The following is a 24,137-nucleotide window of genomic DNA, read 5'->3' as shown; positions in this document are numbered from 1 at the left end:
TGAGATGTTTGTTGGAGATACTTGCGCCACAGGCAAATCATCTATATTGCTTTCTTGTCACTCTTTCCTCACCACAGAATTCAGCAGACTTCTTGACTTCTCTGAGATGTCTCACTACACCCCATATTGCTTACACAAGACTAAGCAGATTCACAGTCTTTAAAACAAAAGTTGCCATTTACTTCTTTCTTTCATCTTAACAACTTTTCTAATTAGCATCATATTCCCTCTTACATTACTGTTTAAAAGTCACAGGAATAAGGAAGATTGAAGAATCATGCGGTTCATACAAAGCACTTAAATATTAACTATACTTTTTCTTCCTCAGTACTTTATTTTAATTGCATTCAATTTCAGTAAGACTGTAACTGAGTTCTTAGCATACAAAATCATCAGTGCATGCTCAAACTGCCATGCATGTTAAAAGCACAATTTAAACACCATAACAGACGTTTATGAATCAACTTCTTTTGAAGCGTCATAAGGGGATGGCCTTTTTCCCCCACACATGCACTTGCTGTGAATAAAATGACTGTTGGAGTGGATAGAGTCCTGTGAAAACAATTTGACAGAGAAACCACTGCACACTGCTATTGGTTTCTAATGACATTTTTAAAAATAAAGAATTGGCATAAAATAAAATCGATAGTATTAAAAAAAAAAAAATTACATCTCCTATACTTCTGTTGATGGCATACATATATCTTTGTCATTCCTGTAATCGTTTCCTAAAGATTTCTGCTGCTGAAAAGGCTTCTCTTAATAGCAAAGTAAGTTGAAACCTAAGGTTATTACTTCTCCTCCTGACCAGCACCACTGTATGAGCAAATTTATTTCCCCCACTTCACAGGAGTGTTTTATGTGTCCCCTGATGCACCCATACCTTCCTCTGTTACTCAGCTCGAAGTCAAACTGTGCTCAGTGGGTCAGGCTGTTGGCTTTTGCAAGGTCTGGCCATTTATGGGCCATTCCACCAGGGGCCTGTGGCCAGCAGACAGGGTCAAAAAAACCTGAGCGATACATGAAGGCTGCTTACTCTCATTAAGCCATTCTGGGAAAAGATTGGAGGAGTGCAGAAATCGTCCTCAGTCAAAGGTTGCAGGAGTTAGAGCAGATCTCTGTTCAGGAGATCAGGTTTGTCACTCAAAAAAAAAAAGAAAGGTGTCTACTTGGGCTGTGTTTTCAGGGAGAACATGAGCCACACATTGCCTACCAGGGCATGCTTTGCTTAGTTTTGTGTACAAAATAACATGTATTACATTTAAATACTCAAAAGTAGTTACATTTCCAAATCAATGCTATGTCCCATTTTGCAGAAAACCCCAACCCTTCAAGTATTCAGCTTTTAATCTCTATTTGCAGTAAGAAACTTTGAACAGAAACTCTGTGTCCCAGACAGCATTTGTTGAGGCTGCACTGTAAGCCATCTGGGATGAATCTGGGTTCTGCTCCCAGCCGTCAGCTGCCTGAGGTAACTAAGACTCCCTGCCTTTTGAGGCCCAGATGAATGAATTTGCTGCAGTCCTTGGTGGATGCTCAAGGTTGCAGGGATCCTTCTGAATAAGGAAGTGCTTGGTACTGTTAGTACTACCGGCTTGGCTAAGTGATTGAATGCAAACTTTAGCTTCTGCTCCCTTCCCAGTGGAAGGAGCCTAGCTGTTCCCCAAGATGACACTATGATGTCTTCTGTTAACCCATCAACATGTCATTGCAATAGCAAGCTGTGAAGTTTCAGTAAAAAACCCCTTACCCTGAAATACTGTAAATTATAATTTCTTCACCTAAATCTGTCAAGATTTAAGGCTGATGAAGGCCTGATCCCTTGACATGCCACTGTCACCAGCTAACCACTTTCCAAGTAGCTGCATGCCAGCATTTATGCCACGCAAGACCCAGCACTGTGCTTGTGGGGGCCTCTAGTAGTGGCCCCCTCTTCTGGTGCAGCCCCTCAAAAGAGAGACTTGAAATATTACAGCAAATTCCACAGCCACCTACCTGCTGAGCTGCAAAACCAGCTTCAAAGGCTGGTGAATCTGTTTGTTCTTACCCTGTAAGTGAACCATCCTCATTGCCAAGTTTAGAGAGGTGTCTTGTGTTTGGACACACCAGCAATTCCTGGTGCAGTTGCTTGCGCAGTCACAGAGCTAACCAATGCTGTGAGGCTTTATTCTCTTCTGCACTTCAGATACCTACATCCTTGTCACAGCTTCAACACTGCAATTTGGCCCAAGTGTCAAAATTCCCTCTGAAACAACAGCACTGCTTGCCACCTGCCCAACCTCCCAGTCCAGACTAAGTCCCATAGCTGGATTTCCCAGCCTGACTCAGTCACACTGCAGCTGTTGCACAGAGAACTGCTGTCATCTTTGTACTGGTTCTCTCATGGATGTTTCCAATGTAGCTATTAATTCCCTTGCAAAAGACCTGTCACCTATCTTAGCTGATAACAGAAATCCTCCAGCTTGATGGGAACTTTTGCTACCAATCCTAGCACATCTTTGCATTTTGACTTGAGGAGTTACATGTGCCTTCTATTTGTGCAATACAGTCATCATCATCATCGGTGAAGAACATGAAAACTCATGCCTTCTGAAAATACTTGCACTGCTGTCTTTTAGACAGCTCTGATTCAAACTACTTCCTCGTGGCATGCCTCAGTAATGCTTGTTTAGAAGATCCCCAATGCTTCCTCACTGAGGCGGAGATTTCATGCACAAAAGTCAGCACCTCATACCCACAGGTATTGTTTATGTGGGTGAGTTTGGGGGTTTTTTGGGTTGCCTGCTGGGTGAGCTTGACACTGAATATTTATGTTTCTCACTCCGTAAGCAGCTTAGGACCTATATTGACTATAAACATATTTGGTTGTTCCATGTTATGCAAGAGAAAAGAACACAGGAAAAAAAGGGAAAATACAAGAAATAGAGGATAATAAAAGTTCTGGCTCATAGGTTCAAATGGTAACACCTCAAATAAAGCTTTCGTAATTTCTTTTCAAAGAGGTGAGGGAAAGCAGCTTATATCAAATTCATGCATCTCTCTGCTTATTTAAGATATGCAGAAGGAAATTTCCCCTTTTCTCCCCCTGCAAGCAAAACTCTGAATGTGCAAAATGCTCTGGAGCAAAAGGGCTCCAGACTAGTAATGACAGGGCTACAGTTTTGAAGCAGCAGCTTCTGAACAAAGGACAGCAAGCCCTCCTGGGTTGCTTCTGGGACAGACAACAAGTGCAGCTGGCAGGGTGTAGCAATGAGGCTGTGCAGCAGGGACTAGATGTAGGATGGTCACACAAAATACTACTCGAGTCACTCAGCTACATACTTCTACCCTGGCTCCTCTCACTAATGAAAGTCGAAGAGAGCTGTGCCTTACACTAATAGATTTCTGGTTCCCATTGCTGTGGACTCCTGAGAAACAAAACTGCTGGAATTATAAAAATAACCATATATTCAGATGTGGAGAAAGTAGATCTAGTTTTTAAATTTCCATCCACAGGTAAGGGCTATGATGTTTCTCCTGCAGGAAAGTACAAGGTCATTTTGCTTCACATTTCTTTTGCTTTATTTAGAGACAAATCCACTGATCATTTAGTAAAATACAAGCCAGACTCAGATAATTTCAAAGGTCTTGTTCCCTCTCTGTAAGTATCTGCATGACCATATTTACTTCAACAGGAGGAAATCCATACACACAGATTATATTTACACATACCTTGTCAGTGTAGCTCTTCCTCTCCCCTTAGCACCTGGATGTATGGTATTGTTTGTGAAGGTCCTTAGTTCTGCCTCCTTCTTGATCTACTGGGAAAAAATCCTTCTTCTTCAAGAATTACCACAGTCACAGAAATGCAAGTTCTCCTCCAAGAAAATGTCTATGTTGCTATTCTCAATCTAATGGAAGCAAAAGGAGCTGAAACACTGCTGGACCCATGCAGTGAGATGAGGCTTGGATGAGAGCAGATGAGAATCCCCAAAGCAGGGAACAAGGTTGGAAACTACCTCCAAGTTAAAAGAAAGAAAAAAACCCAAACCCAGCTCAAAATTCCTTTACACAAATATCACAGGAACTGATGGCAGGAGAGAACAGGGAGCACCAATGGCTAATACTGGTACCAAACCTCTGAAGTTGTGAAGGTAAAAGACTGAAAGGACATGGGGTGTGCAGACTGTCAGGATTTCAGCTGTGTCCATGAAACACACCAAAAATGCTGCCTTTGAGAAGCCTATAGCAATCGAGAGTGGAGTTTTGGGGCCAGCCAGGTGTGCTCAATGTCAGCATGATGTGAGCACCTAAGGAAAGTGAGACCCTATCAGGTGGTTTGTCATTCCCTATAGAAACCATTCTTGCCTATTTTACAGCTACACAAGGGTCCCACACGAGGGAGTCTTTTTGAAATCTGTGTTTCTCCCACCCACCCCGAATTTAGAACACCTTTGATAATTACTCTCCCAATACCTTTATCTGAAAATTGTAAGGATTGCCAGATACATTGTTGCATCTGAGCTCTGCTTATGCAAGACCCAGCAATGAGGGAGAAAGCAGGTATATCATGATTCTTTGGTCCTAGGATGAGCTACCAGCAGTGCAGAAGCAGTACTGGCCACTACAGGTCCCTGAGAGGTTGTGGCGGGCAAGCTATGAGACCCTGCATGGTGTGAAAACCCATTTCTGTCTATAGTATCTAGGGGTATTGTGACATTTAGATTCACACCTGCTTTCTGGCTAGGCATGGCCAGAAGAGTGGACATGAGCTGAACTGGCTGATCTAACACAAAACTGCTTATTGTTCCAAAACGTTTAACATAATGGGGAAAATTCATCCAACTTGCCTGAAGCAAGTGGATTAAAACGAGGAACTAAGGCTGCTAAGCAAAACAAGAGATTTCAAATAATGTGTGTTATTCATGATGTGGTCTCTGCTTAGCACTGTTCAGAGGTAGTGCACAAATGCAGCATTACTAAGAAAATGTAAACAAGATAATTTGAACATTGCTTAGCAGAGTCAGGTCCATTTTCTGAAAAAGAATCCCCAGTGTATAGGTGTGCACTTAACTGGCATGTCCAGTTACTGAGACTGAACTATGCACATTAGGATAGAGCCTCTTGATGGTATCTTTTAATTGTCTTCTGACACCCAGAACTAATCTCTAATTAGATCTATCTTTGGCCTCAAGATTTTTGCAATTAACGAAGTTAAGTGCTCTTACTGATATCCACAGCTCTGCAGAGAATCAAGGTCTGCAAGAGCTTTCCATTCCTCTCTCCATGTGGTATTTCTGAAAAATGGCTTCGAGTTTGACTTTTGAATGCAGTGTTCACAGAGTGCTGTTCAGCAGCCACTTCAGTACAGAATATATGATAGAATGAAATGAGGTTTAGCCTCTTATTGAAGGCAAACCTGAAGTTAATCCCCAACTGGTATAAAAATGAGCAGAAACCAGAAACCTTTCACAACTGACAACTGAAAAGACACATCCCAAAATATTAATTTTTAATTGATGCATTGCTCATTCTAGGGTTTTTTTCTTAAAGGAATTCTCCTGGGAATGCCACCGATAGCGTTAAATGATACTTATTTGTGTAACAACTGGTTTAGCCCTTTATTTATTTATTTATTTATATTTTACCTGAAAATGTATTTTCTTAGAGACCTTATAACAGCATTTCTGCATTATCAGTTCATTTTGTTCTCCTCTTTCCTGGATATATTGGCCAGGAAAAGGAACTCCCAGTCTATAATGGACAGTTTAATTCACATGTTTTACTTTGTTCACATAGAAAAACGCAGTTTCTGGATCATTGAGGCATATGGATTATGAACAATACACTCCAAAAACTATCTATCCAGACGGGGATATACTTACAAAAATCTTTTATGTCAAAGTCAGGATTTCACAACATAACACGCTAATGCAAAATCCAGTAGCACCTGAAAGATTAAGGTAGCTGCTGCTATCACTTGCACATACTCGAAAAAGATTTAAGGGAAAAAAAAAAAAAAAAAGAGTAGTACATTCTCCAGAGAATCACAAGTGTATTTCAAAATAAAAAACTGTGGGTTTGATTTATTTTTTCTCTCTCTTTTTTTTTTTTTTCTATTTCTGTATTTCTGTGAGGCTTATGGTAATTCTTTTGTTGTTTTTCTGGCTTTTTTTTTCAAGACTGTAGTTGCCATGTAACATATTATACACAGTGACTACTCTCCCCTCCAGTGCAAGTTCACGGTCATGTTTTCAGGCTACAGTACTGAACACTGTTTTCTTGCATACATATTCCCATAGTTTCATTAAAGATAGATACAATGTACAGTACTTGTCTCTGGGACAGTAATGTTTCAAATGGGAAAACCTTTACCTTAAAGCAGAAGTGAAGAGACTACAGTAGGTATAGCCACCTAAGAACTTTAGATCACAATTTCTAAACACTTGCCTACTGTACATAAGCATTAAAAATAGTCTTAGACATAGGATTTTATTTATATGTGCACTTATGTCCACCTCATCCCATATTTATGTTTGGCAAGTATTTGGGAATTCAAAGGTGCAGCCCTCAGTATTTGTATTATTAAAAAAAAAAAAGAAATGAAGCTTATCTATTCTATGAGAAAAAGAAATTCTCAAATATCAATTTCCAATTTTAAATTTAATTTCAATAGGAAAATATTAAAAATGTGCACATCTAAATTTTTTCCATGTTCTATATATACATATGTGTGTGTACTTATACATAGAAATGCTCATGTACCACACATATTCACAAAATTTAAGTGGAAATATTTCTGTCCACTATTTTTTCCCACACATATGACATCATATCTTTAAAAATGTCAATAATAGTATCATTAAAAATAATATTACATTTATTCCATCATTTACTTTATGTTTTTTTATTCTTTCTTCATCCTTATTATGTCCACTGAGCATTAACAGGCCAAATTCTCCTTGCACTTCCACAGATGTTATGCCAACAGAATGTTGCTGACATCACATCAAGGACACATCTGGTTTACAGCAGCACAAGTGACAGGAGAATCAGGCCCAAATATCCCCAGGAAAATTAAAAACTGGCTGTATCTGCTCACATGGACCTGATGAAGATATACACACCACTGTCTAAAATCCCCTGAATGATAAACATGTAGCTCACCACAAAGTTTTCAACCAGTAGCACAATGAAACAAGCTCCCCCCACCCCGTTAATAAATGTGAGAAAATACCCTAAAAAATATGGAGAAAGCGTAAACATTGTGTATATCACATACCATATAATACATGACAGTTTAGCATTTAACCTAAGCCACTTCCCTGACTAGTCAGGGGAGACCTGATAAATCATCAGTTAAGGGAAAATAAAAAGGTATTTTAGAAATAAAGCATGTCTTTCCAATATAAATGACAACCCGTGTGTATTATATGGTATATACACACAGTACATACATGAAAACAAACTTATATTTTCTAGTTTTGAGTATCAGTCTCTAAGTGAAGAAAACTGTGTTGTACAAATTTAATAAGCAGCTAGATTTCATGTTTAACATTCAAATTAATTTGGGGAGCAAACAAAGGTTCGTGCATCTCTCAACTCTGAGGTCTGACACTCATTCACACATTTTAAAAAAGCCCTCTTCAGCATTACAAGCAATTTATGGCAAGAATGCACTGTGATGCAAGACACATGACAATTGGCTTACCTTTCAAAGAGTTGGTTTTTTAAAATAAATCTATTATATAAAGAAGTGTGTGTTTGCCAAAAGTCTGCTAAAATTACTTCAAAACAACTTTAAAACCTGCTCACTGAGGATAATTAAATTCATTTTCCTGTTTTTAAACACTTAGTTAACAGTTCAGAATATTGCCTGGTGTAGTTTTGATAAAGACGTGATATGAAGACCCATAAAAGAGGAAACACGTCTTCAGTTCAATTTGCTATGACAACAGAACTTCAAGAAACAGCCTTTTTGGCTAGACACACTCAGTGTACGAACAACTCCTTGCAGTAGCTCTATGCCCTTAATGCAATCTATAACAAAACAGTGCTCCCCAGAAGCCATTATTCACAGAACCTCTATTTCATGTGACATTCTGAAAAAGTCTCCTGCAGAACAGGTTAACAGCAAATTGAACGTTCAATGTAAGTATCAAGGCCAGAAAACAAACAACTGGCCGTTCCTTGTTATCTGTGCAGGTTAAATTTAAAATTTTAAATTTACATTTAAAATTCTCAGGGGAGGTTGGGCATTTTTTTTTTCTTGTAGGACTCACCTTCCATCACTGGTTGGCTTCAAAATTTAGTTACGTGGAAGATACTGCCTCACTGTAATTACATGGAATTCATTTGAAAAACTAAACCTTACATTGGACAATATTGTAGAACACCAGAGTAAGCTCCATAAAGAAATACCGTATCTTCCAGTATATACGCATAGCTATTAAAAAATCAAAAAACCAACCAGTCAACCAACCCCAAAAAAACAAAAAGGAAGAAGTTTACACAAGCAGTTGTAGTAAATTTGTTTCAATTAAAGATGCAACTCTCTCTCGTTCCTTGCAAGAATAAATTGGTTCTGGCACTGCTTCTCCACAGTGCAACATATCCTGAGAAATTATTAAGAACAACAAAATACAGGGCTGTCATCACTGAGTTCTTGCACAAAACACAGCATTTAAATATCTTAAATAAAACAGCCAATAACCTATATTGTATCTGTCACAAATGGGGTGTGTCCTGGGACACTGCTAAGTCTTCCATCAATGATAATTAGAAAAGGATTGCATTCAATTATTGTTAGCATCTTTCAAGTTATTTGTGGCCAATAATATAAAAGGAGGTAATTTGCAATTCAAGTGGTTTTTTTGTTTGTTATTTTTTTCTTCAACTGGCTACAAGCTGAGTTCTAAATTTTACATTGAATTACAAATCAAATTTAAAACAATCCCTCTCAGAGGAGCATTTTCTAATTTTCCGCAACTTTGATGCAGAGCCCAACACAGTCCTATGAAGAGAGACAGTGCATCTTTAAGCTGATTGGCACTGAAATCCCATTTTCTTTAACTGCACTCTATTAGCTTGGCCAAGTTATCTCGTAATTCTGTGAGTTCAAATATTTTTCCATCAAGAATTTCTAAAAGTGTCTTCAAGTTATTGCGAAAAGCTTCTTGCTCATTCTGACTTTTCTCCAGACGTTGCTCTAGATCAGACAGCTGGCCTTCCAGGTCTTTGTTTCGAATTTCTACTTCCTTCAGAGAAAATACATAACATGTTAATGTGTTGTCTGCAAACAGAAAGCAGTCTAATGTCCTGTTGGTACTCAAGTGCTATTTTTGTCAACTGCTCTTTAAAATAATATGTGACCCTTTACAGTTTTCATTAAGTCAAAACCAGAACCTGAACTTTTACTACAATTGCACATGTACTGCCACTTTACCTATTTTTCCATAATTATCTGAAGGACGGAAACTTTCAGAGAAGGACAAACTTTAGTCAGCAAACAGATGATACACTTATTCAGGTATGTTATTGCTTCTATCATTCAGAAATGTACTGCCTAAAGAAAACATCTCAGAGTTTACTTATGTTCAAGTATGCCCTGATTTAGACTACATGAATTGCTCAAGGACATGGTTCACCATCAAAAGTTCTTATGGAAAAACCCATCCAGAGCACTGCTTTGAGACAGAGGAGCACCACCTTATTCCTGTCCACATTACAGGCTTTGCACTCCAAAACTTAACACAGGGACATAACCGACCAAGCTGGATGTCAAGGTGACTTTAACATATGCAAACCAGGAGGTGCAAGCTGCACGTCGTGGCTTGCTGCACAGCATCCACCTGTGGGAGCGGGGACAATGGGAGAGCCACCACTACTGTACAGACATGCCATTCCCACGCAGTGGGGGAAGATGAACAGCCAGCATGCTGGACACAGCCCAGCGGATCTGACCCTAAGCAGGCTCAGTTTTCACTCACAAGGAGAAGCCCTTGGCATCAGCCTCTGGGACTCCTCCCAGCTCCAGCTTGTACCTGATGGAGGACAGTGCCAACTGCTTTGCCCTGTGCAAACCAGGGGGGCCCTCTCTTCAATCAAATCACAAACGGGACAGACACCTGGGTCTGGAATAGCATATTGTTCTTTGTTCCATTCATTGCACACCTCATAAATTCATGCTAAATTTTGTGATTCCAGTTACAAAAACTACTTTCAAAGGCAGCACAGGGACAGCATGTTTAGTACACCATACATGCTGTACAGCCATCTCTGGAAAAGTGCATAGTGAATTCATATTTATGTACGGTAACATATTTTTCAACACTTCCTTCCTTAACAGAGGCTTTAACAGGCCTGCTCTGAGATTTTACAACAATTAGTTTTACAAATAGGAAGGGAGACTTAGCAGCAGCCAATCATCCCAGCATGAGCAGCTCCTCTTTCAGCCCTCCAACTCTCACTGGTTTTGGTGTGATTGTTCTGTCACCCTCAAAGCTAAGAATTGTTTACATTGGAGAGATCTCAGCTAACCACAAAAAACAACCTGACCTACAGAGAAAATATATTTGGTCATTCAAGAGTAACAGATATGTAATGGCAGCCCTGTGTCAAAGTCCATGGCCTGAGAAAGGTATCAACTTGTGAGGGATCTGATGGCAGCATCAGTTACGTGCTCCATCCCTGGCCAGAGGAGGGATGGGGTGATGTGGCCAGTGCTCAGTTTCAGCTCTCAGCCTCTGCAGCGGGGGGCAGCTCTGGGACCCCCAGCAGTGGTGCAGGTGGAGAAGACAGAACATCAGGGCATTCACTGCCTCATAGTTGTGGCTGCTTGTGGAGCCAAGGGTTACATCCCAGCCAAACGGAATGCCTCCCTCACTTCTTGTTTGCAAATGAGCAAGCAAAAAACTATGGAGTTTTGGGCACTGGTCTTGAGCAGCACACCTGAGAGCAGGAATTACCCCTTGCTGCCAGGATCAAGAGAAGAATTAATTTTAGCACTGAATAATTTAGTTGCCAAAGCACTAAAAGAAGCTAACTGAATAGGGCACTTGTAGAAATGATATAAATAAAATACATACATGCTTATGTAGTGAATAGCTACTCCACTGCTGCTACAAATGATGAAGACAACTGGTTATAACCCAGTCATACCATACAAAGGCTCTCCTTCATTGAGTCTACTCCTGTCTTCCAAGCCAAGTACTTACAAGTATTACCTCGTGTAGCAACTGACCCTCTGAGGGCCAAATGATTACAGTATAGGACATAAAAATTAAATCCAAGGTCCTCTCAGCTTTGCCAAAAAGACAGTCACCAAATTTGTGTGCTCTAGGAAGATTCCTTGCCACTGCTCTCACCCCAGAGATAATTAATTTCCATAAGCAGGCAAGCCAGTGATGAAATGGACCACGTTGGAACAAATCTACAGATACTTACATGGCTTTACATTGTCATATCTGGGCCTGAAGAGAGCATTCTGTTGGCCTGTATCTAGCACTGAAGAACACCTTTCAGGTTCTTCTCAGACATTCTTAATGAAATATGCCAGGAGCTGTTGCTTTTAATTTCTCAAAAAAAGCTTCTTCTTAAATTTACATTTGATCCCTCAGTATATTTACCCTAAATTAGTATTTCTGCAATGTTATTGCATTGTAAGTTCATCTCTAGCTAATGTGAAGTTTCCTATTTCAAATCAGTCAAAACTTGCCTCTTGATTGGAAGAGGTGGAGAGGTCCATGCAATATAATCTATTTCCCTAGCTGTGCCATTTCCCTTTACTGGCAGCTGATCTCATCCAACAATAAATTGACTCTTTGATAGGTTCAGGCCCTTTGCAGAATGTACTTTGCACTTCCTTTTTTTTACCTTTGGTTTTTTAAGCTCTTCTTTCAACAGATGAAATAATTTCTCATATAGTTTTCTCTTACAGAATAAATAAATTATTATTAATTATATTTGCTGTTTGCACTGTAATAATCTTTTGCAGAATTCAGTGCAAGGATTGGAATAAAATATTCAAACCATACACAACAGCTATATTTAGGAATCAGCCATATTAATACAGATATCCTGATATCTCCTACTGTGAGAGTCACACTGATCATGACTCATTGATATGACTTCTCTGTGTTACTAATGAAATCATTAAAAAGGACCCTGATACTTAACCTTCACAGTGATAACACATTGTTCTTCACTAGAGTTTGCCAATTATTGATATCTAATTAATCCTTGATATGCATGTATCAGAAATGCAATACACCTTGAAATACTAATTTCTTTGTATAGCATTTTTCATAGAGGGTTTTTACCAAAATATTTTAAAGTTACATAATCCACTTGCAAAGCACAGGAAGGAAAAATAAAGCACAAGAACAGAGAGTGGGAGAAACAGATACAAGTCCTGCAGAGAATCACTCTGAAAATAAATGATGAGTCAGGTAACTGAACAGCTATGAGACAGTGTGAAGCTACAGTAGACTGATGTGACTGATGCAGGGTGAAGTGGCTCAGAGAAGGCCAGTATAATCAAAGCAGGACAATTACAGCAAAGCACAGACTCAAGATCTTTTTCCTGGGTAGCATCAGGGCAGTAATTAAGTTTAAGCTTAATAAAGGCACCTTTTAACTCAGATCCTAAGTGATCCTTAAATTTATGTTAATAGAACTATATGGGACCATTTCCAGAAACTGATCACTTACAATGTGACATATGGACATATATACAAAATATATCCATTTGGTGATTTAAATGGATTAGGTTGGAAGGGACCTTAAAACTCTAGTTTCAACCCTCTGTCATGGGCAGGAACCCTTTCCACTAGATCAGGTTGCTCAAAGCCCCATCCAACCTAGCCTTGGACATTTCCAAGGACGGGGCATCCATAGCTTTTTCAGGTAACCTGAAGCAGTGCCTCACCATCCTCACAGTAAAGAATTTCATCCTAGGATCTAATCTGAACCTACATTCTTTCAGTTTGAAGCCATTAGACCTCGTCCTATCACTGCAGCTCCTGATGAAGGGTCCCTCTCTGGCTTCCCTGTAGGCCACTTTCAGATACTGGTAGGCTGTTGTGAGGTCTCCATGCAACCTTCTCTTCTCCAGACTGAACAGTTCCAACTTTCTCAGCCTTTCCTCATAGGGGATGTGCTCCAGTCGTCTTATCAACTTCATGGCCTCCTCTGGACTCGCTCCAACATCTCCATGTCCTTGCTGTGCTGGGACCCCAGAGCTGGATGCAGCACTGCAGGTGGGGTCCCAGCAGAGCAGAGCAGAGGGGCAGAATCCCCTCCCTGGCCCTGCTGGCCGCGCTGCTTTGGATGCAGCCCAGGACACGTTTGGCTCTCTGGGCTGTGAGTGCCCATGGCTGGGTCATGTCCAGCCTCTCAGCCACCAGCACCCCCAAGTCCTTCTGGGCAGGGCTGCTCTCAATCACTTATACATAAATAAACCAAAATGGAACTACGGACTTCATAAGGTAGAATTTTAATAAAACCTTAACATTTTCTAATCTTTCATCTCTTACTAGTCTCATAATTCTGCTTGCTAAGGACAGCTAATTCCTGGCTCAGTATGACTTTTCATATGATCTTACAATGAAATTACTGCATTTGCTACTGCTAGAACAATTTTCAACTCTCATTATAATGTCTCTTTTTAGTCTCTCACATAAATGCCTTTTCAGATGAAAACTTGTATTTTTAGCCTAAAGTCAGCAACAATTTTTGGAACAGGCAAGGTCAGGTGTACTCAAAACACACTTTAAACACTGTTCAAAGTAATAACATACTTTGTACAAACAAGTTGATGAAAGAATGGGGAAAAATGAATAAACTCATTTTGATCTTTAGTGGTTTATTCTGCAGGTTAAAATTTGATTCATGAGAGCTCCAATTCATGTCATGCATTTCAAAGAATACCTGCTTAATGATTTTTAAGCTGTGGCTGTGTTTTGATGGGGCTTGCTTTCAGCATGCTAAGCCACAGAACAGAGAGAGTCCCCTTTCAGCACTTTAGGGTTGGAGCTATTTAATGCCTGAGTTTTCAGTTCTTTCAAAATTCTGAAGTCCAAACCCAGAGTTTAATCCACCTAAGCTTCCTGTCAGCCTCATTGCAGAGGCAGGTGTGACAAGGAATGTGGCTTTGTGCTTCCTTTCTTAGGTCAGTGCAGCGACAGACAGGCAAGAGCTCAGGTGGCACACGGGAGGATATAATGAGAGCACACCAATTCCAGCAGCCTCAGGTATCTGGCATTACACACAGTAAGAAACAACTCCTAAAAAACAGTAAAAGCACAATGCTTCTAAATAATTCCAAGAAAATGCAGAAGGTGTGTTTTTAAAGCCTGTACCACACAAGAGCACTTTAACCCTTACTTTCTCAGGGTATTTTTAAAAGCTGAGCACAAACCCCTCCCAGCCTGATGATACATAGACAGACAGTTTCAGTGGCATGCAAAAACTATGGGAAGACACTGCTGTGAAAATGAGACCAGAACTGTCCCGGATATGTATCAGTGAAGGAAGTCTGCTAACCTGTGAGTACTCTCTGGGCTTGTAAAAGAAATGTAGATCTGTTTCCTCAGACAAAAAGAGCAATTTACAGGAGGTAGAAATTTTGATACAAATTCCTAAGGGTCGTCCCAACCCAGCACCTTCAGGGCAGTCTAACTTACACATTCATCTGGCACCTTCAGTGAATATAGCACAAGTTGCATATGTGAACTGCTCACTTGATGATAATTTTTCCTTTTTTTCTAAGTTAAGATGATGCACTATAGCTCACCTGTAACTTCTGGGTCAGAGAATCCCTTTGCGCCTGGAGCTCTCTGGCATTTTCAATTTCTTGCTTCAATCCTTCTATTTCCTGAGGGAGAAGAAACAACCTTGCTAGCAATGTGTTACCTGGCTTGGCCTCGGGGCTGGTAATCTGGCTGCTGCTTCTTCTTCTGAGCAAGTCATTGCAACAATACCAAAACAGGCAGTTGGCTATTGCCCATCACAGAACATGAAGTGTAAGCCCTGCTCCTAATACTTCTGAATTGCTGTCCCAAAACAGCAATTCCATTGTGAATGAACAACAATATAGATAAGCATTTTCTTTTATAAAAGTCCAAGTTTTCTTTTCCTCCACAGAGATATGAAATAATTTTTGCCCAGAAAATTAAGGTCCCTTTTAATTAGAAAAGCAAATTTATACTTTAAATTCTATTAAAATCTATCCTTCTCCATTTTTTCAAGAAGAACAAATGCAATTTTCAAATGTGAACTGCTTATTATGTCACCAGCAGCAGGGCTGAACATAAAAAATTGCCTGTTTTGACCATTGATTTCTATAAAAAGAGAGTCTAAAAGAAATGGTATCTTTAATTTAGAAATAAGAAAGTAAAAAGGTATAAAAATAAGAAATATAGATGAAAAAAATGAACAGAAGAGAAACCTGTTCTTAGCTTACCTTCAGGAGACAAGAATAAAAACAATTAATGAAACTAAAAGGTATCAAACTTAAAACTATTAAGTACTCTTGCCCAGACTGGCATATTCACCTCTCAGAATTCCCTTTGGCAAGATTTTTTTTGCAGCCAACAGCTCAGCATAATTCAAAAGTGAATGGGCAACAAAAGGGGAAATAATACTAAGCTGAGCCTAATCTATTAAGTATGAGAGAGTTTGGAAAAGGTTTTGTTCCATTTTGAGAGGATATTGTGTAATGACTGTGCCTCTCCTGCATCCTCCTTGGCAACATCTCACAGCACTGAGGGAAGGCCTGGCAAGACACACTGTCCTTCCAAGCATACACACCAGTGCCCACGGTATATTACATGGGGCAAATAATCCTTCCTATGCAACTGCATCCACCTTCTTTTTCCATCCATAAAGGGGTGATTCTTGATCCTTCTATGGCACAGATATGCTTTCCTCTAGGACCTATGCCAGTGCAAGTGTTACTCCAATTCCTTTTATTTTCTTGCTGCTGGTCCAGGCAAAGGCACATGGCACAATACATCAAGTTCCAGGCTGGGGGCTTGGCATGCGTTTAAGGAAAATGCTGATCTTATGGACCATAAAGGTCAGCTCTATTAACAGATTGTGAAAAATAGACTGGCTGGACAAAGGCATTGATCTACTACTTGTTTCAAACCCTATTCTCCAGAAAAAAAAGAAAGCATGCTTACATCACCTTCCTTTCTTAGGGAGTCTGGACTGCATCAGTGTGATGATTGGCCTGTGGAAACCACTTTTGACTTACTTTTGCAAATAAGTTTGCTTTTGGTAAAAGCAAACAAAAATATTATACTTTTTTTATTGTTATGCAGATACCCAGCTCTATATTGGACTGATGTAATTATATAAATGAAAAATACTAACAATTTCAAAGAAGATGAAAAAAAATTCTCTTTGTAACCTTTCTAGTAAATAATTCAGTATCTAGCAGACATAACAAGCGTAATACTGAAAGACTTCAGAAACGATGTAATAGAAAAGCCAAAAATAAATGTTAGCAGATACCTCTTCTTTTTTCTTCAGTGTAGACTCTAACTCCTGTATTGTCTGGTTTAATTCTGTTTTATGTGTGTGGACTGCATTGGCTTGACTGCTCACACACTCTAGCTCAGTCACCTGTTGAAATAAGTAGAAGAAACACACATAGAATAAATTCCAACATATTCAAGGTACTATTACTTCTTTGCAACAATAGCTGCCTTTCAAATACACCCTAACTTCTGGATGACTTATGTTAATTAAAATGGTGAAGGTATTCTTACAAAGTTAGCATAACATTCCAACATATATTGTTACATAAGTGGTTGCTATGAATTCCTGGAAATAAAAAAAATTATTTGTTACAGGCTGAAAAAAACATTAATTAAGACTTATACTAATTATTGAAAGTTTTAAGAAAGTTCTGAATTACCATTTCAAACAGTAATGGCTTGATGACTAAACACAGATGTCTGTCTAACTAACCTCTCCACCTAACACTTTTTAATGTTCTATCACCTTACTAAGCCACAATGTTCACACATTTCCTAGAAAGCCAATTAACATTTCACAGCATCACTTTCTGACTCTGCATCAACAGTGTAATAGCAGACACTCAGCCACCACAGCACAGCTGCCAACTTCTAACTTTCCCTAGTAACGGAGCTCATCTCTCAGTCACAAAGACAACAGCTAGTGTCACAATTTGGATTTGCTCAGTTCCCCTTTTATTAGCAGACAGCAAGCATGTTCCATCTGCCCTTGGATAAGTTAAGACACCTGGAAGTGGTATGCACTTTTGTTTTATTTTCCATGACTGGTGGTCATCTGGTCAAGGCTTTCTGCTCAAAATACAGCCTATTTTGAGGTCACATTTGCTTGCTTAGGGTCTTGCCCAGTCAAGAACCCTTCGCTATCAAGCAAAGATGTGACAGTTCTGACATTGAGGGTTGATTAACAGCTCTAGCTCCTTCCTAGTTTTGCTGGAACTGTCAAACTCATTCACCCCTTTCACCTTCAGCCCTTCCAATGTTTAACTTAAACATTTCCAAGCTTTCCTGCTAAGATGTTGAATGGTAACTTCCAAGAAGACAATCTCTCTTTTAAAGCTGTTGCACTCAGCAAGACCCTCTGGCCCTTACCAAGCACCAGCACAGAATGCTCAATTGCAAAGCCTCAACTGGAGAGACAAACGCAAGCCCAGTCCCCAAACTACCTCTGTGCTAGAACCTCATGCCTTGAAGCAAGCCTGCAGAGGTCTCTCATCCTGTAACTAAGGAAGCACTTGGACTCCCACTGTTCTCCACATGGTTTCCTCTTGGCTGGTACACGCAGAGGGGATGTATGTATTGGTGCAAGCTTGGAATCCAAGGGGCTGATGAATTGAACTGTTGGATGAAATGTTACTGTTCTAGGTTGCATCTATTACTGTTGGTTAAAAACACCTCCTGCAGCAGCCCTGCCAGGTGCACAGCTCACATGAATACTCCCAAGTACACTCTGGTCCACACTAACTCAACACACTTACTGAAATTGCTTAAGCAAACACAGATGATTATTCTCAAGCAGAACAGGCCGTGCTCCCCCACAAACATTCTTGCCAACAGAGGCAACTGTTCTCAGAAGGACAATTAATTACCAGCACTAAAAGGGCTATGGTGCCTTACTCTAGTCCAGTTTTTCTCTGGGCAAACATCCATCTCTTACTGCTTGTGCAAGAAATTAATGTTCAACTGTTTTGTTTACTGTTGATTAAAAAAATCAGTAAGTTGGGAAGAAAAAGAACAAACTCAATTAAAAAACTGGGTTACTTTAATCAGTCTTATTCAAATGCCCATTCCTACAGAGATCTAAAAAGATGTTAAATATCTTCATGTTTTTATCTTCTTGAATGCACCTATAAAGAAGAAAAGCATATTGTGACCCTTTCAAAAAGATCTGTAGAGTAAGACGGGCTGGAAAACGATGTGTTATAAAGAATATGCAATTGAAAACAGAAGAAACAAAAGATAAAGCTCTAGGCAAAAATCTGGATAGCATTTACTTGTTCTGTTTCTTGTTTCAAATTGCATTTAATTTTCTCATGACCAGTGGTCCAAAAATCATTACAAGTAACTAACTGTTTATGCATTACACACAGAAGGGGGCATAAAAGGAAGTTAAAGTGCTTTAGCCTGACCCTCCCACGAGCTATTTGCAGGCATACCTCCTCACTCAGTGTTTCAGGTTTAAAAGCAAGGCTCAATCAATCCTTCAAACCCTTGCACAGCAGTATTGAGCAATGTACCTGTGATTACACCTCATTTTGAGTACAGAATTCAGACTGAAAGAACAGTCTTTGAACAGTAACTGGCTAAACAAAGTTCTACTATTGTGCTATCCTAAGACTGCACCAACTTGCATATCTGAAAATATTTATAACTGTGGCTTCGTATTTGAGACTAAAAAAGAAAAAAGGTACTGTTCTTAGCCTCTGTTTCTTTATTTTGCATTTATCATCCAGGTAAGGATTGCATGTAAGGAAAATATTCGGAAAGGGCTTTTTAGTGACTATTTAGTTTGCAAACTCTTCTAGCACATGGATGGCACTATGCTTAACTGCTTACTTCAGTGTGAAATGCATCAGCTGAAGTAGGACAGCAAGGCAACTTCTTCTGGTAGAGCCTAGATCCTCCTAGCAGAGGCCATTCTAGAGTTTTCTGAAAATTTTAGTCCAGGGCCAACAACCTATAAATGCAGGAGGATTCCAGGCAGAGGTTTTCATGGCAGCAGAGAGCTAATACACTGGGCTGCTGGGAAGAGGGGAGGAGTGAAGCTTCAAGCCACTTAACACAACAAGGAGTAACAGCCTTGGTGTGAGCTTAAGACAGTGACTGCCCAAAGCTTCAGAAAACTGAAAAGACTCTGAAGAAAATCCTGACCACAGAAAACTACTTCACAAGTGGAGACTTCAGGTAGAGAGAGGCAAAGAAGTGGGAGTGACACAAATATTTCAAGTAGTGACCTGCCCTCATACTGACTGAATGATTCTGTGCTGTGTTTGCTCCAGCTGGATTCAAATCACTTTCTTGAGATGAATTGTACAATTCAGTACCAACAGATCGTGAAATTACTTTAAAACTACATACAGAAATTATTTCAGCTTCTACAGAAAGGCAAAGCAAGACAAATTAGAACACAGAGTGCATCACACAAGTGTAGAATAATTTGGGTTGGAGAAGACCCTTAAGATCAGAGTCTAACAGTTAACCCAGCACTGCCAACTCCACCACTAAGCCATGTCTCCAAGTACCACATCTACATGTCTCTCAAATACCTCCAAGGACAGTGAATATACCACTTCCCTGGACGGCCTGTTCCAATGTTTGACAACCCTTTCTGTGAAGAAATTTTTCCTACAAACTAAAGTAAAACTGGCACAACTCAAGGCCATTTCCTCTGGTCCAGTAGCTTGTTACTCAGGAGAAGTGATGGACCCCCAACTCCCTACAGCCACCTTTCAGGCAGCTGTAGAGAGTGATAAGGTCCCCTCTGAGTCTCCTCCAGGCTAAACACCCCCCAGCTCCCTCAGCTGCTTCTCACAGGACTTATACTCCAGACCCTTCACCAGTTCTGTTGCTCTTCTCTGAACACACTCCAGCATCAAAATGACCTTTCTGAACTAAGGGGCCCAAAACTGAACACAGGATTTGAGGTGTGGCCACACCAGTGCCAAGTACAGGGGGACAATCCCTGCCCTGGTCCTGCTGGCCACACTGTTGCTGATCCAGGCCAGGATGCCATTGGCCTTCTTGGCCACCTGGGCACACCCTGGCTCAGTCGCTGTCACCAGCACCCCCAGGCCCTTTTCCTGTGGGCAGCTTTGCAGCCACTCTGCCCCAGCCTGTGGCACTGCCTGGGGTTGTTGTGACCCAAGAGCAGGACCTGGCACTGGCCCTTGTTGAACCTCACACCATCGGCCTCAGCCCATGATCCAGCCTGTCCGGATCCCTCTGCAGAGCCTTCCTGCCCTCCAGCAGATCAGCACTCTCACCCAGCTTGGTGTCACCTGCAAACTGACTGAGGGTGCACTCCATGAGATCATCAGTGAAGATTCCAAATAGAACTGGCCCCAGTACTGAGCCCTGGGAAACAGCACCTGTGACCAAACACCAGCTGGATGTATCTCCACTCACCACCACTCTCTGGGCTTGGCCATCCAGACAATTTTTTACCCATATTAGCAACATATATTCAGTGTGGCCATAGCCTGTTTTCAATACCTGATACTACTAATTTGTTATTTCTATAATGCATTTTTCTCCCTTTTATTTACTGCAAAATGCAATATTCAAGGTTTACTAGCCCAAGCCAAAGTGCAGAATGCTCACATGCAAGACTGAATTTAAGTATTAATTACGTATTTTTAACCGATTAAGTTACATCCCTAAACAGATCGTAACTATGACTGTGACAGAATTATCCCATCAATAATTGCAGATGAACCTCCCATGAAGAAAAAAGAGCCCTTTCCTTTCCATGAGGAGAAGAGAAAAGCTATTTCATGGGTCAGCAAAAATGTGAATAACTGCATAAAGTTTCACATAATTTATGCAGAGAAAACTTCTCTGTTCTTAATGGTAGACAGTAAGAAGTACAACAGCATGCAACAAGCTAATCATAAAAAATATTCCATTGTAGCCTTCAAGAATAAAAATATCTGGAATGATTTTTGGTGTTAAGAAATGTGAAAATGCAGAAAACAAGGAAAACTGCTTTTCAAGGCTGATGCTAAAAGAACAAAAAGCACACAATGGTATTATTCATATAAATCACTTCTGACAGGAAATTAATTATTGTAGTTTTCCAAGATTTACCCATAGATAAAATCATAACATGGGGGTGAGTGTTGTGCACTACCAGCAATTTATTACTTTTTTCAACAGAGAAAACAGTTAGAAGATTTTGCTGAAAAGGACACATTTTTCTCTGTGGGCAGTGATGCCTTAAGCCATGGAAATACCAATATGTTTTCCACAGTTACTCATTTCTATACAGATGAAAGAGGAATAACCTATCATCTGCTTGATTTTTGTGAAGAAAGTAATGGAACTGCAGTAGGAGTCTTTGAAAATATATCAAGTTTACCAGAACTGATGATTTCAGTTTCCAGCATGCAGTATTATTTGCAATTGATAAGGTAATACTAAATTCAGAGCACATCCCCTTCCCTACAATCTAATTAGCAAATACTTTTTCCAGTCACCTGGCCAGTTCATGAAACATATGCAATGGCAAACACTGTACAGGTATCATGCTTCAATCCTGAGGATCTAAATCCAGTAATTTTCTAATTCTCCTGCAGGGTTTTGGTATTATAGGATGTATTTCATTCTGCAAGCTTTAACTATGTAAACATCTTGTCACATGCCTCCACCAAGCCTGTGTTTTAGAGCTTGCAGATAAATGTATCTTAACACTTTTCTTAGGATTTTCTAGAAATAAGAAGATGGGGGATGAAAGAGCACTTCTGTGAAAACTTTTTTTTTTATTAGCCAGTCACTTAGTTGGTGGTTTGTTGGGTGTTTTTTTCCAATCTATTGTCTTGTATATGACACATTCAGTGAAAGTGAATTCCTAGAAAAAAAACCCCTAACAAAACAGTCTTGGGTCCTAAATGCAAATCTTCTCTAAAAATAAATTAAGGCAAACTGAAAAAGACCAAAAAGATTTCAATTCACCATGGATTTAGGCAAATTCACATTTTGATTCAAGGAATATAACCTGATACAGCTGCTCTGACTGAAAAGAAGCCATCTTTTTAGTAAAGTGTAATTATCAACCAAGGGTTGAATCTTTGTAAATGCTAGGTGGATTATCTGTATTAGGTAGGAATCATGCACACAAAAGGAGATTAAACTATGTGCTGGATTTCATAATTCTTCTCCTAAGAAATGCTCTGATAATCTGAAGACTGACAACACATACCATTTCAAAAATAATACAGCACTTATGATAGCTGAAATGGATATTCTGGAGGCAAAAATGTGAGGAAAAACCCAACATATCGTCTGAGATAAAATGCATGTATTTTTTTCCTCTCATATCCCCTAATGCCATGCAAAGAAGGTGGTCATCTATTTTCATTGTAAACAGAAAGTACAAAGCTGCTATCTAACCACATTGCTAATTACAGCATCTTAAGAAGAAGAGGATACTTGGTTAACTTTTTTCTTTAATCAATCAAACCTAATTTATTCAAAAATTATTCAAAGCTAAATTTGAATTGTTTAATAGGAGAGACACAGCCTTAAAGAGAGAATGACAAGAGATAGACATCACATAAAAAAAGGTGCATTACCAATAGTTTTTTGGATCAGAATCCATTCATAAATTTCTTGTTATCATCTTTTCTGTCTTCTTCCTTCATATTTTTGCTCTTAGATAATGTTCTTCCTTGGGCATATAAAACCAAACAGTTCTCTATAGTAGTCACAGGGCCACTAATAAGACTTCTCAGCAAATATGAAGTCCATGATATGGGCTCCAATTCAGCAGGCAACTTCATCACATCACATTTGCATGTCCAAAATTTAGTTTTGGCTATTCAAGTATTAATGCAGCTGATGGAAATGTGGAGGTGACTTCTAAAGGGTCTGCAAAGATTTTCTATAGATAATCTAAACAGATGGTATATACAGCATTCTGTACCTCTTGTGAACTTTAACAAGTGCTTTTACAGACTGTCATTTTCTTTAAGTGACACAGAAACCATCCAATAAGATGAACATGGTTTTATTTTGGTATGCTCATGCAATTTTTTAATATCCATTTTAAAATTCTTTTAACAGTAGTAAAATCATGGGCCATTATTTGTCAGGTGGTTTTAATAACTATGTAAGATATCTCACACTTATTTCATTCATTGAATGAAAGAGACAAAACACAATAGCCTAATTTTATCTTATTTTCTGGGAAATTCTGGTAAAATTACAAGCTAGAATTCAAGAGTTTACTTCTCTGTTCTTTCATGAATGCCCAGGAGCTTGATCACTTCCCTTCATCTATTTTTATCTTAGGTTTCTTTTCCTGAAGATGAGTGATCTTCAAGGACTGCAGCTGTTATTATTATGCACTGATGTTATTACTTTGTGCTATTGCCCAGTGTCATAGGATGATTTACTTTAGCAGATAGCGTGCATGAAAAAAAGTAATCATTTTCTTTTTTAACATGACAAAGACAGAACTTTGGGTTACTTTCCATAATTTATATCATCATTCAATCCTTTCCTCTTTGTGGTATCAGGATTAATGTTAGGGCCAATGCTATTCTATTTGTCTGAAGTAGCTTACTTCACAGTTTTTCTTTCTGTTACTGGGCTGTTCTAAACTCATGAATCCCTTTTGATGTCAAAAACCTATGCAAGGTGTGTAGGAGTGCTCACCAGCCCCATTTAAGGGAAATTTTTTGTTTTTTCTGAGCAGATTAGAGAAGGCTGAGAGCTCCAAGTTAAGCTCGTGACCGGGCATCATATTTTCCTAGAATTATGTCTTTGTATTTGAGAGGAAAAAACCCATACCCCATTTAGCAAACTTCTGAAAAATAAACTGTCTGACAAATATCAAAGTACGGTATTTCTGAATTAAGCTTAGAATATATCAGGAGAAAGCACAAAACTTTGATTTGC

The 24,137-nt window shown here is 39.4% G+C and overlaps 1 protein-coding gene across 2 annotated transcripts in view; it reads right to left on the bottom strand.

Annotated features, from left to right (window-relative positions):
• Positions 1-158: 158 nt before the first annotated feature.
• HOMER1 (homer scaffold protein 1) overlaps positions 159-24,137 on the bottom strand; it is a 324,423-nt gene continuing 300,444 nt past the window's right edge. Inside the window, exons 7-9 of one of the 2 annotated variants that reach the window (XM_032095988.1) lie at positions 16,498-16,608; positions 14,774-14,854; positions 159-9,236 (exon numbers count right to left, since the gene is read on the bottom strand). In XM_032095988.1, the coding sequence (XP_031951879.1) occupies positions 9,048-9,236; positions 14,774-14,854; positions 16,498-16,608 (381 nt within the window). In that variant the 3' untranslated portion in view covers positions 159-9,047. Of the gene's footprint in view, positions 9,237-13,846; positions 14,265-14,773; positions 14,855-16,497; positions 16,609-24,137 lie in introns of those variants that run through there. The other variant, XM_032095987.1, reaches the window with a different exon arrangement.

The sequence above is a fragment of the Corvus moneduloides genome, chromosome Z (assembly GCF_009650955.1).
Source record: "Corvus moneduloides isolate bCorMon1 chromosome Z, bCorMon1.pri, whole genome shotgun sequence".
In the NCBI taxonomy this organism is placed as follows: Eukaryota; Metazoa; Chordata; class Aves; order Passeriformes; family Corvidae; genus Corvus; species Corvus moneduloides.
The sequence above is the reverse complement of the archived record's forward strand: the minus strand, read 5'-3'. Positions and strand labels throughout refer to the sequence as shown.